General features: G+C 33.1%; 1 protein-coding gene across 1 annotated transcript in view; it reads right to left on the bottom strand.

The window, feature by feature from the left end:
• Positions 1–4,338: 4,338 nt before the first annotated feature.
• Positions 4,339–17,356, bottom strand: part of LRRC7 (leucine rich repeat containing 7) — a 294,420-nt gene continuing 281,402 nt past the window's right edge. Inside the window, exons 24-25 of the mRNA XM_011365737.1 lie at positions 13,929–14,003; positions 4,339–4,446 (exon numbers count right to left, since the gene is read on the bottom strand). Coding sequence (XP_011364039.1) covers positions 4,339–4,446; positions 13,929–14,003 — 183 coding nt within the window. The remainder of the gene's footprint in view (positions 4,447–13,928; positions 14,004–17,356) is intronic.

Consider the following 17,356-nt stretch of genomic DNA (forward strand, 5'->3'; position numbering starts at 1 on the left):
TTGGAACATCAGAGAATCTACAGCAGCAACAGCAACAATGAGAAGAGGTCAGTTTTACACACTAGGAACAGAAACGCCCCCAGAAGGTTCAGGATGTAACTACAAAACCTGATTGCATCTGCCTTAGTCTTGTATAGTGGAGTCTCTCAGAAAATATATTCTCTGAATGGTTTAGATCAAATTGAGCTGAAAGGATGCATAGGAAGGCGAATGTCCAGGATCTCCCATAATATTAGCCCACATACTTTCTATTCGCACACCTATTTTTCCACTGCCCACGTTCTATTTTCTTGCTATAATGTAAACCTGGGGGATGCTCTCGTTGAATGATGGAGACGTATGCTGGGCTGAGGCAGGATGCTTTTTTTAATGGGACACAGTTATGTGGCTAAGGAGAAAAGTTCATGCAAGTGCTCTCGAATCTGAAGATTTCCCTCCAATTCCTACATTATCAGATAACTACAATCGTAAGAGAGGGCACATCACCAACCCAGTGTGTGAACATTTCAGAGATATCTAGGATTTCTGTGAAAAGAACTTTACTGGAACTTCAGCCCTTGCTTTTCTTGATACTAGATGAAGGATCCATCTTCTTAACTTATTGGACTTCATTATTTGCCTAACTTTTTACTGACTCAATGTTTCAACAAACCTGCTGTTCGGTCAGTACATCAGGAACTAAACCTGTCTGAATTTACTAAACACTTGGAGTGGCCGTCTTATACCAGCTTGGCTTTTTATCCAGTGATGCTGTACTGTTGCCTCATGATAACAGTGTATTCATCAGAATAGACATTCTTGATCTGTGTGCCAATGAGAGGTAAAAATTCACTGAGGACAGCATTAAAAGCCAATGAAAAGACAAGGTGGCAAACACACCATTTTCCCAAAACTTTAAATTGTGGTGAAGATAGTAAGTAGATTTTATGGTTAAAAGTAAAATGTTTTTCTGGCTTCCTTCATCTCATGATTTTGGCAAATTCAGATAATATTTGAATTTTCACTTAATATTTGAATACGTAAATCTAATTTCTTCAGTTTTCTTCCCTCCGAATATTCTCTCCTTAGCCCTCCTGGTAAAAAATAGTTCAGTCCTACTTTAAATAAGCCATTATATTAGTGATATGTGCGTGATCATCTTCAAGATTAAAAACAAATTAATGCTGGTTTGTCACCCCCTCTTTAAAACTGCTTTCTGTCTTGAAGGTGGTAATCCAAAGTAAGGCCCAGAAACAACTGGAATTGTTTGATGTCTATGTAATTACAAGTCTAATTAACTAGGACACATATAGTTTATAGTTTTCAGTGAGCAATAAATTAGCACGATATAAATATTTGTAGTCATCCTAACTGATTATTTCTTCTTGAAAGAACACTTATATTTTGAAATTATTGTTTCTTTGGGTGACTTGTGTTATCTGGAAGGCTGAAATTATGGTAAGCGAAATTTCATGACAACATATTATAAGCCATTAAAATAGTTTAAAAAGAATTTGCTAATGCCCGTTTGGCTTGTAAAATCCGCAGCAATTTTACTAACAATTTTCAGTGCTTGTTCTTTCCATCTCTGATCTTTCTCATTTCCCTCCATTGTGTCTTACTGATCCATCGGATACAGACAGATCTCTCAGCAGGAAGATGTCAATAAAAATCAAAGACCAGAGGCAGAGTCTCCTGGAGCCATCGTGAATTCCACTCTTTCGTTGTTGTTGATTTTTCTTTTTTAAAGGCATACCCTTATCTTTTGTTTTGTTTTGTTTTTGTTAACATAAACTGGATTCTTATTTCAGAAAAAATTTTCTGGCAGCAATACCAGTTACTCCAAAAAAGTCAATACTCAAAAATCAATGTAATATTGGTTTTGGTCACCATTGGAATCAATTAGATTCCCCTCACCTCAGGTGTCTAGTGATTTTTTTTTCCCCTACTCAACCTAAAAAGAAAAAAGGCCTCTTTGCAAATTGCCTGCCTTTTCTCAGCATGCAGCATGGCAGTACAATTGATAATGAGGTGCTTTGGCACCTCAGATTTCTTTTCCAGTTAGTGAGAGATCCCTTTTTGCTTTTCCTCATTTCTGAACTGCAGAACAGGAAGGATTAAAGCATTGGCCAAGACAATGCTGCCATATCAGGAGTGGCAGAGGTGTTTACTAGGATCATGACTCTCTCAGCTTTGTGCCTCAGAAGGATCTCCTGACGCCCTGGAGATGACGTGGAAACCTGACATAAGAAAAAAGACTTGGGACGTTCTATAACTGGCTCTTCTCTCACCTCGCCCATAAAAGATTAAACAAAACTGATGGGATGATTTGAGATGCCTCATTGCCACCAAACCACACCCTTGACTTTGTTTTTCCTTTAAGTGATCTTGAGAGGCCAGTGAGGGCCTCTGTCTTGATTAATGATGATCATCCTATAATAGCGGCTGGATACGGTGGTTTGGTGCAAGTTTTTGACAAAGAAAATTAGGCTCTGAAAAACATTTCTCATCAGAAACTGTAAATATATTAAAATGCATTTAAAAGTTACTTCTGGGAAACATATTAAATAGGCCAATCATTTAATCATTTGTTAAATGTCAAACTCTATAAAATCATGGTATGTCACCCTGACATAAAGCAACATCAAAATTAGTGCATCATCTATAAAGTGAAGTATCATTTGCCTTCAAGTGACAAATTCTACTGCCAAAAAATACCACTGTACTTCTAATAAGTGACATTCATTTTAATAGACCCTACAAAAATACAATATTTTCAATGTCCCCATAAAACAATTAACTTACAAATATTATTCTCAGAGCTTTGGTGACGTCAATATGTGATACTACTGTGAAAATCCTACTGGAATACTTGAAATACTAGCATGTAAAGTAAATTTATTTTATGTGTATATATATATATATATTTTAAAAAGAGCTTTGTGGAAATACAAGAGAGAATTCAAACAACCAACTCTGGGAAATTATTCTGGAATTTTAAATTAATATTTTAATCAAATTAATGACTAATATATAAAAGAAATATTTTAAAGGATTATAAAATGAGTTGGTCATTTATAGAAGAAAACAATGTAAAAATAACTAATTCTATGTTAACTATGCTTGTTTTTCTCTCCAGTGACACAAAGTTCAGGATTTTATATACTTTAAAATTTTTCTGGAAAAAGAAGTATTTTCTCTATTTCTGCCCACAAAAACAGGCACTGAAATTAATAATACAGGTGGACTATAGCTCTGAGAAATTATATTTGAAGTTTCATATTTAAATACCAAAGTGTTTTAAATCTCCCACCATAACTTTCTGATGACAGTCTTTCTTAATGATAAATTTTATCAATCCCCCAAACTCATTTTAAATTGTTCAAAAATAGCAAATTAGATAAAGCAACACACAAATTAATTCCACATTTACAAGTAAAGAAATTACAGGGGCTACAGTTTATAATCAATATAAACTTGAATGAAATAAAGCAATACCTTTCCTGCCACCCATCATTCACTGCTTAAATTTGTGGTGAAAAAGATTTATCAGCAATGACCTTTAGTCTGTTTTGTTTTGTTTTGTTTTGTTTTGTTTTTAACTCTGCATGTATTATAATTAGCTAAAGGCGTTGAATAAATTGGTTTGTCCTATTTTTATTCAGGTCCCAGAGATAAATGGCCAATTTATGAAATATTTCACTCTGTTATGAGAATTTAGCAAATGAATATGGAACCAAATATAAACATTTATACCATATGTACAATTACTTTCATAAGGCATTATCATGTAATTTTTGTTGAAAAAGATTCAATATAGTAAAGTCTTATTTTAAGATATATTTTCTTTCTCAATCCGAGATGTTTAGTTTATGAAAATATTGTTTTGCTCTATATTTCTTTTGTAGATATGCCAACATGAACCTTGTGCTAGAAATATTTTATGGGAATTACAATTCTTTATATTTGTATTTTCTATATAAAGGCATATACAACTTTGAGGCAGTGTTTCTGATGGAGAGCAGAATTCATAAAGAGCTTATGTGTGCTTCCGTGCTCTGAAATTATATGAAATCCACTTCGAGAAGAAACTTATTTGGTTAAAAAAAGAAAAACAAAAACAAAACTGCACCAATGCACAGCCAGAGGCTGACAATTAAAACTTATACATAACCACATAAACATCATATTTATATAGTTAACATTTTTTAAGGATGATCAGTGCTAACATATAGTATTATACATTTGGCACTAATGTTTGCCATTGGTCCAGCAATTGGCAAAATTTGTTTCTATGTATAAATTTATTTTTGAACATTAGGTCTGGCTAGACATATCTTCACTATTTATAAAAAATATTTAGACAGTAAGCTCACGTTGAATAACTAGGTCTACTGTGTTCTGGAAACTCTTCAGTAGTAATACAGCTTTCTCATGTTCCATATGTACAAAACTATGTCCATTTGCCTGTAAACACAAATAAAACAGAGCAATCAATACAAGACACTTGTTTTTCACTTTTTCAGTTTCTAATCATAAGATTCAAGGGAGTGTTGAGGAACCAAAAGTTATCAGTTTTAAAAATTCAAATAGAATTGTAACTACGGAAATAACTAATTAATTTCACCCAGCTTTAACTCAATTTATTAATTCAACAAATATTTATTAAGTGCCTAGTATGTCCTACCTAGGACTGCCCTATTGTAGTAATAGTCACTGTGCTACTTATAGAGATATACTGGTGAATAACAGATGTATGCAGATGAAATATAGTAGTTTGGTTTTGTTCTGATTTGTTTTGTTTTTGCAGGAACTTGTTGAGATGGTTCTGGTGTCCAAAGGGCCATTGCCTTCTTGCTTATATAATCACTGATACAAACTAGTCAGCATGGCTAAATATCTCAGTCATGCAAAACATGACTGGACACCTACAGTATAGTTGAAATCTTATTTTGACTCACTGAAAAGTTCTTAGTTTATACATATTAATATTAATGAGATCACTTTTATTTCCCCCATTGCTAAATGCAAGTATATTCATGATCTACACTACTGGGTCTCAATTCCATCTGATATAGCTAAGAAATCCATCCCTCAGGAATAGAGCACACTGACAGTAACAGAGAACATGTCCACTGCCTTCTAGTAAAGAATCCTCAATCTATGCAATCGAAATTCATTTTAAGCATAATTAGCCTAAGGTTACAATTTCAGGATTCAAATTGGCTATGATTTGATATTTGTGCTACAAAATGTATATGCTTCTCTGTAGTTAAGCTCATGGGTCTTTGGTTTTCTCTACATTAAATTGCAGATTTCCTTGACTGGATTGATTTTTATTATTAATATAGTGAGAAGTGGATCCCATAAAGTTTCACCCAGGAAGCATCCTCTTCAAAAAAAATAAAAAAAAAAGACCTTATGAAACTTGGTAGGAATAAACCTTGGAAACTCAGCGATGACAGTCATGTTAACTTTTCCTTGTAGACTGAGACAGTTGACTTAGAAGAGTCAGCCTAATTGACTGCTTGGCAAAGTATAGGTAATAGAGACAGTTAATTGGCTGACTTTTTCAATTTTCAATTGACATACTAATTTGGGGCACCCATTGCTTTTGTTATTTTACTTTTTTATGCTTTCTTAAAATATGATTAATATCTCAAATAGCCACTCAAAGTATTTTACTGCCTTTGGTCTTTTGAATTTAAAATAGAAGTATACCTCTAGCAATACTGTATAATTTATAATTTTGGTGAAAGTCGTATGATACATTATATTTTATCATTACTTTGTTAAAATTGGTTGGCTAATGATATGATAAAGGTGGCCCTAAATATTGATTTTTCAAACCATAGTACATTTATGAATAAGAAAAATATTAGGGAACGAAAATGTAAACTTGTGGAAATGTATGTAATTAGAAATATACATTTGTTTTGAATTAAAGAATCTCTCTCTCTATATATATTTTCTTTAATAACATTTAATTAATTAAAATGTCTATCAAGTTGGCATTGGCTGTTTTAGTGGCAGGAAATAGTGGTTGAGTAGAACTTTAGGTGTGTCACACAGCCCAAATTTCTTGCTTTAAGTTATAGTGAAATCCAGACAACTAGGCTCCATTCAATGTTATTTCTGATTAAATGGTGACATGAAATAGAGAATAGCATATGGTACATTCCCTTCTTACTTTTATCCAATTTCTGACATCAGGAATATAGCAAACTTGGGTGAGGTATATGTTTATTCCACTGTACTTTTAAACTATATACTAACTTTCTTCATGTCTTCAATTTGACCAAAAAATAAATTTTAATTTTAAAATTAAAACTTAACTTTAATAATTAAATTCTTAAATGTCAAATCTTAGTAATAATAATAATTTTGTGAGTGCTCAGATTTCTCTACCTGTAGACTCAAAACCTAGAATTTCAATGAACTCAAAACTCATTGAGATCTTTCAAAGACTTGTTCAAAACTTAAATATCTCAGTATTTCAGGGATAATAAATGCTCTGGGATCTGGAGGCCATGAATTGTACATTGTTCATCATCAGACTCGACCATTCCTGGTTTCAGGAACTATTGGCTTCAAAATCGTATCGGTGTTAAGGACATAAATAGTACAAAACCCAGATAGCAAATTAATCACAGCTGTTAATTCTGAATAATACTTTAGACCTTCAAAGAAGAATAGTCCACTTCCAATCATGATGATCTATCATTTTTCAACCAAAAATGTCTTTTCTATTCTAACTGTGCCCAAGGCGTTGTGCTGGGGATAGGAAGTAAGAAAAAGATAAAACAGGTAGGCTCCCATCAAAAAAATGACCACCCAGAAGAGGAAATGGCTGTGGACAAAACTAAAAATAAGGTGCAAAATGCCTTACATGTAGTAAGCACTCAGCAAACTTATGCTAAGTAGAATTAACATAGGAAGAGATAAATAACTTACTAGGGTCGCTGAGAAGAAGAAAAAGAGAAAAGGGAAAATTTCCAAGGAAGCTGTGTCTCTGAGGCATTTAACAAAAGAGTTTCCTGGTACTCACACCTGGCAAGTGTGATTAGCAAGAGACCACAAATCCTTGTCTTATCTCACGCCTGGAGTCTCCTCCAGCCCTGGACATGTGAACAGTTGGCGATACAAGTAACTCCTGCAACAGTCCATGCAGGTAAGAGGGTTTTAAGATAAACCACATATATCACCATTTTTAGGAGAATTTAAAAATAAAAAATATCTGTGAATTTAGACCTTAAGTATAAGCAGCAACTATAAAAATAGGTTTATGTGGAAGGGCTTTATAGGAGGAAGGGTTAGCTCATAAATCCTTTTCTTCAAAAGGAAGAGAGATAGCCCAATATGTAAAACATTTCAATAGGACTTTCCTGGAGAGAGAGAATGAGAGAGCCAGGGAAAGAGAGAGGTGAGAGTTGGAGGAGGCGTTGCACTCAAAGACCAGCTTGCTTGCCAACACCTTCCAACCCCATGGTGCTCCTAAAAACAGTGTGAAAATTGCTGATCTAGGCTAATTTTCTTATGTAATAAGTGGAAGAACTATATCTCAGAGAGACCAGTGACCTGACTGAGGTCACACAGCCAGGACTGAAATATCTGCTACCATAATATTCTTTCTTATTATTTCTCTCAATATGTCACTGAAATAATAAGACCACAATCACCTCCAGTGACTTGAACTGATGTTTCACTGATCATGATAAAATAATAAACATCTTCCCCTTAAAATTGTTGCTATATCACCTCCTAATATAATTCTGTTCTTTCTAGTGATTGCAGAGCCATAATTCTCATTCAGATTCCTATTGGATTTAATTGAACTTGTTCTAAAAATACTAGTAGAAATAACAATTAGTCCTATACCAGAATCTACAGAACTGCTGAATCATTCATTCTTATTATAGTTTTAAATCTGGTTGAGTTGTTGTAGCCATTTGTGAGCCATCTCAAAAGTAAAAAGACAATGTCAGACTATCTTCTAGGGCAGTGCCAGGAGCCTTGAGAGAAAATAGATTAAAAAGGTGTAAATTTTAGGGTAGAATCTATAAATTTGGTACCTGATTGAATAAGGGAATAAGAAACAAACGAGAATCAAATTGTGACTTCCTTAACAGTAAACAAAAACCTTGGAGGAAGAGCAAGCCAAGTTGGGAAGATGATGGAGTCTGTCGTACTGGCAATGCATGCAACGGAAATGTTGATTACAGGCTTAGAAATAAGAGATTGGAATTCAGGAAGGTCAGAGTGGTCACATTAGCAACAGAAGTCAGGTTTCACTGCATCTTTATTAAGCTGCATGGAATGCTGACAGATTTATCAGAAAATAAGTTTTTTAAAAAAGCATGTGAACAAAGGGAAATCCTCCTTGGGGAGCAGGATGGGGTTGCATGCAACTTTGGGTGTGTGGTGCAGAACTGAAAGATAATGTTTGCTGTTGACTTGGGTATCTAGGAGAATGTGTCTGAAGTGAGAGAGGGAAAAGTGAAATAGGTCCTAATCCTTCCTGCTAGAGAATGGCATAAAACTGGCTCTAGCCAGTCCTAAGGAACAGGGATTCTTATGGGGACCAATACATTGAGGAAAGAGATCCAGGCAGGAGGAGAGCTGGGAAGAGTCATACGAAAGGGGATCAAGATAGAGTGCTCCTAAAGGAAGCAAGAAATCCAAGAGAATCGAATATTTTCTAGTGGCTCCAAATAACCCTAATTCTCTGTAGCACAGAGGAAAGAGCAGGGAAATGGCATAGCCAGATTAATTCTGGCCTTAAATCTGGGTTTGTTTCCTATAAACCAGGCATTGAGATCTTCAGAACCACAGTCCAGATTCTGATTCAAGGCTAGAAAGACCCCTTGTATAACTTAGGTTTTAATATAGCTTCAAAGCATCAACTTTTAGTATTCATGCTTAGTAAGTACAAATGAGAGTTATACAGTTGGAAACACAAACATAGAGGTGATTTCCCAGAAGGATGGATAAATTAGATCACTGAGTCAAATAAACATTAGGATTCTATCTCTAATTCTAGTTCCCCAAAATATTTTGGATCTAAACTAGAGCTTTGGTGAACTTAAAAGACCAAAACTTAAACTATCAAAACTAGGGACTGCCTGGTGATGGCTTCAAAGTAAAAGAAGGACTCCAAAAGATCAGAAAGCATGTCATTTTAGAATGTTTATTACATATTAAATGAATTAATATATGTCAAGTGCTTAGGACAGGGTCAGGCACACTATAAACAATTAATCAATAAACATTAGTTCCTATTGTTAATATTACTTCCTTATTACTTTCTTGAATTCAAAAACTACAATTTTCACTAAGCCACAGGAATGGAAAGAGAAAATGTCGGAGAAAGGAACTTTTGTTTTTGTTTAGTCAAGCCTAACTTTTTAAAAGATAAAAATGTAAGGATCAGTCAGCTCTCTGTATCTTGACATAACTTGTTTCATTGGCTGTTGTGAGGTTGTAACAAATGTTGTAGGTTCATTAAATAAATTCACTTTTTAATATTAATTCAGCTACTTCATGACATGGAACACTATGACAGGACTGACATCAGGGGAGGCGATGGCAGAGGAGGTTAGAAGAGGCGTTTGAATGGAAGAAGAAGATAGAATCTCAGTTCTAGAGCAACTTCTCCCCTTCTTAGGACAGAAGAGCAAACAGAATTTATATCGTTTTGTTAAAATGAATATGGCTATCTGGGTTACATCTTGAGCAGTTCAGACAGGGAATCAGAGAATTATGTTACCGTATTTGTATAGGGCTTTTCCAATTAAAATGAAGACCAGAAGAATCACAATTTTCCAACCAGTAAAGTTTTGTGGTTGTTTGTGTGTGTGAATAGAAGAGCTAAGGAAATAAAGACCGGTGCTAGGCGATATTAATTGCAGAGTATAAAGCCAATGATGCTTTGAAAAATAAATGCATATAATTTACATTTACACATTTGACACTTTGAATAATGTGTTACATAAATGCAAAAGATGATTTTAAGAATACCCGTTAAATTAATGAAAATTTAAACTATATTGCCACATTTAACTACATATGCAATTTTTATAAATGCATAGTCTATCGTAGGTTACAATGTAATGTGTGCAATTTTGAGGAAATTGTAAGTAATGGAAAATGAGAAATAAATGAATGGTTTATTAAGTCAAATTGAAGTTAATAAGAAAACAATCCAGGAAAGAAAAGATATTCTGAAAAATTTTTCTTTAAGAACATATAATTAATGGGTTTCTGGCTTTGGCTGATTTGAAAGTATAAAGGAACATTTTACTATAATCTTTGTTATTCCTAGAAGATATCCTTCTTTATTTTAATTTCTCTTGACATCTGCCACAAAAGAGCAATTTTCTTTAAAAAAAAGAAAATTGCTCTTTTTTCATGATTTAGACATGAAAAGATTGAGGTTAATTAAAATAATATTTGTGATTCCAACAAAAATTAGAGCTTCGGAATTACAGCTCATCAGTTTACTGTAAAACACACTTAGCTTCTGCATTTCATCCTCTTGGTCTTTCCTGCATTTATCTTTGATTTCTTTCTGGTAAATGTTTTGTCAAGTGAATAAATTATGGATATTTATACTGCAGATATTCTCCAGATCATGCTGTAATTCTCATAGGAATTCTGTAGTATCTATATTAGTTGAAGCTCTAAACTTAACTATTCTCCAAGAAGGCTTGGGCGCAGTAGTGGTGGGATTATCCAGTAAGGACAGCAAAACTCTTTTCAGAATCAGAAAAAGAAATGGGATTAGAGACATGGGCATGTGATTTTTGTTTGGTTTAAACTCACCCTCAAGGGACAAACATTTAAAGGGTCAGTGTTCAGGTATTGTGTACCTTAGATTTTCATTAGTACACAAAAAACTTTCATTTGGATAGTTCTTGGGATGAGGGAAAAATAAAAAAATACAGCCACCAAATTAGAGCTATAAGGGCAAGCTTTTATGTTGTTTAATCCTGATAGCCAGGCATTATCAGAAAAAGTATGAATCTCAGATAATTATAATTATGTTTCACATTAACTATCCAAAATTAATTCCCATTTCAGAATTTTAATCTGATAGACCACTCTCATTAAATATTGGGATATATTTAGGGCTAAGTATACTGCATAATTAACACTACATTGACTTTATACCAAGTCATTTAAAAAATTTTCCTATCAAAAATCTGAAGGCTTTATATTCTTAGAGAGTTCACATGAAAAATTTATATTACACTTTTTAAATGAGAGAGTTCGAAGTCTTAGTGGCTTTACTGTAGTATTACAAAAATCTTCATAGGATAAAACATAGATAAGAATTTCTCTTCTGTCTTAAGTGCACATATGTACTACAGCTTGAATGTTTCACAAATTCAGGCTCAAAAAAGACATGGCGAGATAGAATAGACTCAACTAAAGACTGGATTATTTGTATAGAAATGTAGGTGTAGAACTAATAAAAAAAATAGTAATCCTGAAGATATTTATTTATTTACCTATTCTTATTTTAGAATGACTGTTTTCTTATCAAACATGTTGACTGAACACCTCTAACAAAAGAATTCCCTGCTTTGGTCCGTAAAGCAGTTCCCCGACAAGCGACAAAAAGAGTAACTGCAAAACCAATGTCTCATATTCAGGGGACTCTTTGTAGCCAGATTGGTCTCTGGTTTAGTAAAGAGCTTGGTCTTAAAAGAAGACAGACGATGTGCTCATTTTATTAAATGTTTGATAGTCAGCTCTTTTCCTGTTTCTCTTCCTCCTTCGCTTTCTACTCTGTGTAATTTTGGGCTTGTCTACTCCTGGCGTAGGCTGTATAAAGGCAGAAACTTTGTTAAATTCCCCATTCCATTGTTCACATTGTTTGGCACAATACATTGTACCTAGTGGGCATTTAATGTACATTTTCCAAATAAAGAAATAGAAAATGAGATGAATATGATATTATCAGTAAAACTTGCTCCAGTGGCATCAGTATTATATAATGGAAGAAGCTCAAATAAGTAATTTAACCTCTGTCAATAACAGATATCTTGCAGGGTTGTTGTACGATATAAATGAGACCATATAGATGCTTAATTAATATTATTTTCATTTCAGCCAGACTATGGAAATTAGAGCCGGCCTAATGAACTTGTCTTTACTGGTTTTCATGTTTTACTTAATATGTACAATAATTTCTTGATCTTCCAAAAATATCATATATCTCAATCTTTAATTAGTAATTTGTGCTGAACTTTATATATTATGAACAAAATGAAATGAATAAAGATATGGCATATAATCATGTACATTATTTAAGCTTATTTTTGGTTGTCTTCTAATCAAACTGTATTAAAAAAATCTATTCTTTAAATGTATTATATCATTATAAGCAATAATTTTTCTGAACGCTAAGAGTCACAAGATTATTATATCCCTTCCACCCTATCTTGCTTGCTTTTCTCCCAACTTCTCTAGTGTTGTTGATTTTTAACTACTAAATAAGATCAAATATAAAAAAGTGTTAATTTATTTGGCCTTGTTGGGAAATTCTTTAGTGAAATTTCCAAATACATAAAATTTATTTCTTATTTGCTATCAGTTTACAGCAAGCCCAATAACTGCCATTACTTAGGAGGCTCATTCGTTGTGTTTTGGTTTTTCTTTTTACCTTGAGGTCCAGGTTGTACAATGTAATTAAGACTTGTAAATAAATTTGCTCCAGTGAGAATATATTCTAATGATCTTGTAAATGACAGATAACTCAATGTTATAAACCCCTTTTTTCCAGTGTTCTTTAAACTAAAGGCCAGTATTATAAAGAGAGAAAAATGTAATTTGCCCTCTTAGCATCTGATGTTGGCAATTATTTCAGTTTAGAATTAGTCATTCTTATTTCTTTCAGAAAGTATAATTGGCTACTTGTGCTTTTAACTAGCATGAATGAAACTGTAAACATAGTAATTTATTCGATTAAGGTCTATGTGCATTCTTCTTTTACTGAAAATGGATTTTGATTTTATTGTACTAGATCTAAATGAGTTCTATAGCAAAGATAAAATGTTACATTCTTGATAGTCATTTGTAAAGAGAGGAGACATCCCAGGTGCAGCTCTTCTGCATATTTTTGGCTTTCCACTGACTGGGCTTATAATTCCTTTCTATTTCTTACATTAGGACTTCATTCCTCTGTGTACTTCACTTTAGCTGTATACCTCTCAGAAACTAGAAATACTAAATCCCCCTGTCCCCAATATAACTATTCTAGAATTTCATACCCAGAAAAGACTATTCTGACCCTTTAACTAGACACTAACTTAATTCTTACTTCCCTTCTGCAGGATATTCTCTCTCTCGCTTTATAGATAGATAAAACGTGTGTTTTTTTTTTTTGTTTGTTTGTTTTTTGTTTTTTTTTTTACATCCTTTTCTGAATCTGAAAAGAAAATTCTTTCTTTTGTTACTTCTGTCATGGATAAAGGCAACTCGCCAATCTCGTCTTAAGCTACGGAATACTACTCTACCCAGTCTGGCATTCTAACAGATGAGAGATCTGAGATTAATTGGCTTCATTTTTTTTTCAGACTCTGAGATTCAAAATAATTTCTTTGAAATTCAGTAGAGAAGAAAACTAGTCATTTCCTTTGCTAAACAAGCAGTATTTATCAAGTGTTTTAAAGTTACATTGTAATTGTTGACTTTTTACTGGAAATTGATAAAATTATTGAACAATTAAATTTTTGAGCTGGAGGGACCTCAGATATAAGTAACCCACAGTTCATTTACACATAATGAATGTGAGTCCCACAGACATTATATAAAATGCTTAAGATCATAGGTCTAGTTAGGCAATCCAAAAATACAGAACTTCCATAATAAAGTAGTAAAGAAACATTTTAGATTATTTTGAGTCTTTTTGGTTTCAATGTTTTAACTCAAAAGACCTGTCTTACCTGAAGGATCTTATCACCAGGCTGTAGCAGGTTGGATGCTGGTCCATCAGGCTGAACCCTAGTAACAAAGATACCCTATAAGTCAGAAGTAACAGAGGTTAGGATTCTATTATCAAGAACTGGGCCTACTTACATTTTTTTTCATTTATATAGAATACAGTGAAAGCATATTAAAAGCAGTTGATACATGTACACTTCAAAGGTTATTATAGTATTTTAAGCAAAGCACTGCTCTCCAAGTCAAGTTTAAGAAAAGTAACATCTTGCATTAAAAAAAGCTCATCTGTTTTTAAGGTGCACCTATGATTTATAAATTAATTTCATGGCTTAGTCTTAATTTCTTTCTTAAACCATTTGAAATATGGCACTAACCATTTTTTGTACAACTTCTGAAACTGGCTTAAGTTATTCTGCATTGAAAATGTCTCCTTTTTGATATGTTGTAAATTCGAAGTGCACTGAAAAAAACCTTACTAGAATTACACATAAGTACTGTTTATTTTAATGAGCCTTACTTTGTATGTTACTGAGAATTTTAATATAAATGATATATGAACAAATTAAACAAAAGAGAACTCCAGCATGAATTTTAAGTATAAAGTGTATATCTACATACTTACAAAACCCTTAAATTGATTAATTTAGTTCATAAAAGAATATAATTTTTTTAATCATATATAAAAGCAAGATTTATTGAGTATCTACCACATGCTAGACCTTGATTGCTAGTGTTATAAAGATATACAGAATATTGTTTCTGGCTTCAATGAGCTCACAATATAGTGGAAGAAAAGTCAAGAAAACCCCCAATTACAAAACAGTATGACAAGTGTTATAACAGAAATACAATAGATTATCAAAAAAGCTGTGCCTAGTTTATTTTTAGTGTATTGAGGCTTCTAAGAGGAGGAGATACCTGGCAGCTGAATCATAAAGAACAAGTATAAGGCATCAATACAGATAAGGGGAGGAAGGGTATTCCAGATAGCAGGGATACCACATACAATAGAGAAAGTGTCTGTTACATTCAAGAAACTGCACATAGCTCTATTATGACTAGAGTGGTGGTGGAAGGGTGTGAGTGGATGGGGTTGGGAGCATGGGAGAAGGTCAGGCCAAAAGGTAGGTTGGGATCTGATTCAGAAGGGCTTTTCATAGACATACTTATCAGTTGGGGGAGCTACTGAAGTATTTTAAGCATGGTGGTGACAAGATCTGAAGAAAGAACTGATACGTGGATAAACAAAATGTGTACATCTATTTAGTGGATTATTATTTGGCAGTAGAAAGGAGCAAAGTACTGACAACATGAATGAACCTGGGAAACATTACGCTAAGTGAAAGAAGCTGGTCACAAAAGGCCACATGTAATTCCATTTAAATGAAATATAAATGTGGTAATGTGATAGTGGTAATGGTTGCACAATTCTGTGATTATAGTAAAAACCACTTTAAAAGGGTGAATTTTATGTTATGTAAATTAGATCTCAATATAGCTGTTATTGTTTTTTTAATTCTTAAGAAATATTAATAGAATAGAGGATAATATTTAATGTCCTTGCTTATTATTTAAAAACTAGCAGGGTGAGGGATGAGGGATGAGGGATGATGGTAGATGGGGTAAAGGGGAAGGGTGAAGTGGGTAAAGGGGATCAAATATATGGTAGCTGAAGGAAACTGGACTATGGGTGGTAAACACACAGTAGAAAATACAGATGTCAAATGATAATGTACACCTGAAAATTATATAATTGTATTAACCAATGTTACCCCAATAAACTTAATTAAAAAATAATTAAAAAATCATTTAATATGTTGATCCGTAAACTTAATGATTCTCACTTAAACTCATAATTTTGTGTATGTGTGTACAAATGGTTTAATAAACAGATCTTAATTAAAATACTTCTATATGTGTTTTCATTTAGCTTTCCAGATTTTTATGAAGTTTATTCATTTAAGTCTTTTAAATGATTTTTGTCTTTCTGATTTTAATCTCTTTTCTTTCCTATTTAAAGATGAAACTACAGATGGGCATCAAAATCTCTAGAAAAGTGCATAACTTTTAATTCAATCTCTATAACTTATCTTAAGCAAAAAACTGGAAAAATATGCAACATGCATTTACTAATATGTTCATTATAGTATTATTTATAATAATAAAATTATAAAGCCACCTAAATGTCTAATAACAAGGGACTGGTTAAAAAATTATGGTAAATTCATGCAACAAATAATATGTAGTTATTAAAAATAGAGTCCTTGAAAGCAGATATAGAAGTACACTAGTATTTAGTGAAATAAGCAGATTATAAAACATTATGTGTGGTATGATACTATTTTTGCTGAAATATGTTTATATGTCTGTTTGTATAGAAAAATATCTGCAAAGACATACTCTTAAACATCAACAGTGGTTGTAGTGGGAGATAGCATATATATAAACACACATATATAAAGAGCAAGACATCATATATATGATAAATATATATATTTCTTTTTGCTTATCTGTTTTCTAAATTTTCTAACATAATTATGTACAACTTATACCATTAAGAGAGTAATAATATATATTTTTTTATTTTTAGGTTAATGGGGTAGTGGTAAGAGTGATGCTCAAATAGCTACTTCAGTTGTACAAATGGTCAATTTAGAAGGAAAAAGAAAACTAGTTGTTTAAAAAGAACAGATAAATAAGCACAGTGTTTAATCCAGCAGACTGGTGAATGGCAGTACTGGTTATGAAAACAAATATAACCTAGCTACAAACAAATATAATCCTTTCCACACTGAGCATATATAACTCTCATACATCATCAATCCAGGACACTGTGTGTGCAACTTGGTAGCCCCTCTCTTTGCTGTTGAGGTCTCTGTACAATAGGCAGAATGATACTATTGCCCAAAATAAGCCACCACATCTCTGGGTGCCAGAGGTGAAGTTGTTTTGACAATTATTTTATCCCAGCAGGCAAAGTCTGTACTACCTAATTAATTTTGATTGCCGTTCTTTCATTGTACAGAAATAGTTTTAATAATATTCGTATGAATCCAGACCACAGGAACCGAATTATGGCCATCATATCTCCAATGCTGGGAAGAACCAGCAACGCTCCACAACCTGACTGCTAAACGAATACAAATGTAGTGTCTGTGGCCAGTTTAATTTCATCCATCATGAAGCTCTGCAGGATTCAACTGCTGTTCTGAAGACTTGTTTTGAAGCTTACTCTTATGGTGTCCTGACCCTTCTAAAACATTTACTTCTGTTTTCTATTTCTTTTCAATCAATAAATTTCATCAGCTAAGAAACTGCTACTGCCAATAAGTATAGTTTTCTTTTTTCTCTATATATTCTATCAACAAGCATATTGCCATGTTAGTTGAAACAGAGAGCAATAAGTGCTATGTCTGATAATTGTCTGTGG

Source organism: Pteropus vampyrus, unplaced genomic scaffold (genome assembly GCF_000151845.1).
Source record: "Pteropus vampyrus isolate Shadow unplaced genomic scaffold, Pvam_2.0 Scaffold115, whole genome shotgun sequence".
NCBI classification, from domain to species: domain Eukaryota; kingdom Metazoa; phylum Chordata; class Mammalia; order Chiroptera; family Pteropodidae; genus Pteropus; species Pteropus vampyrus.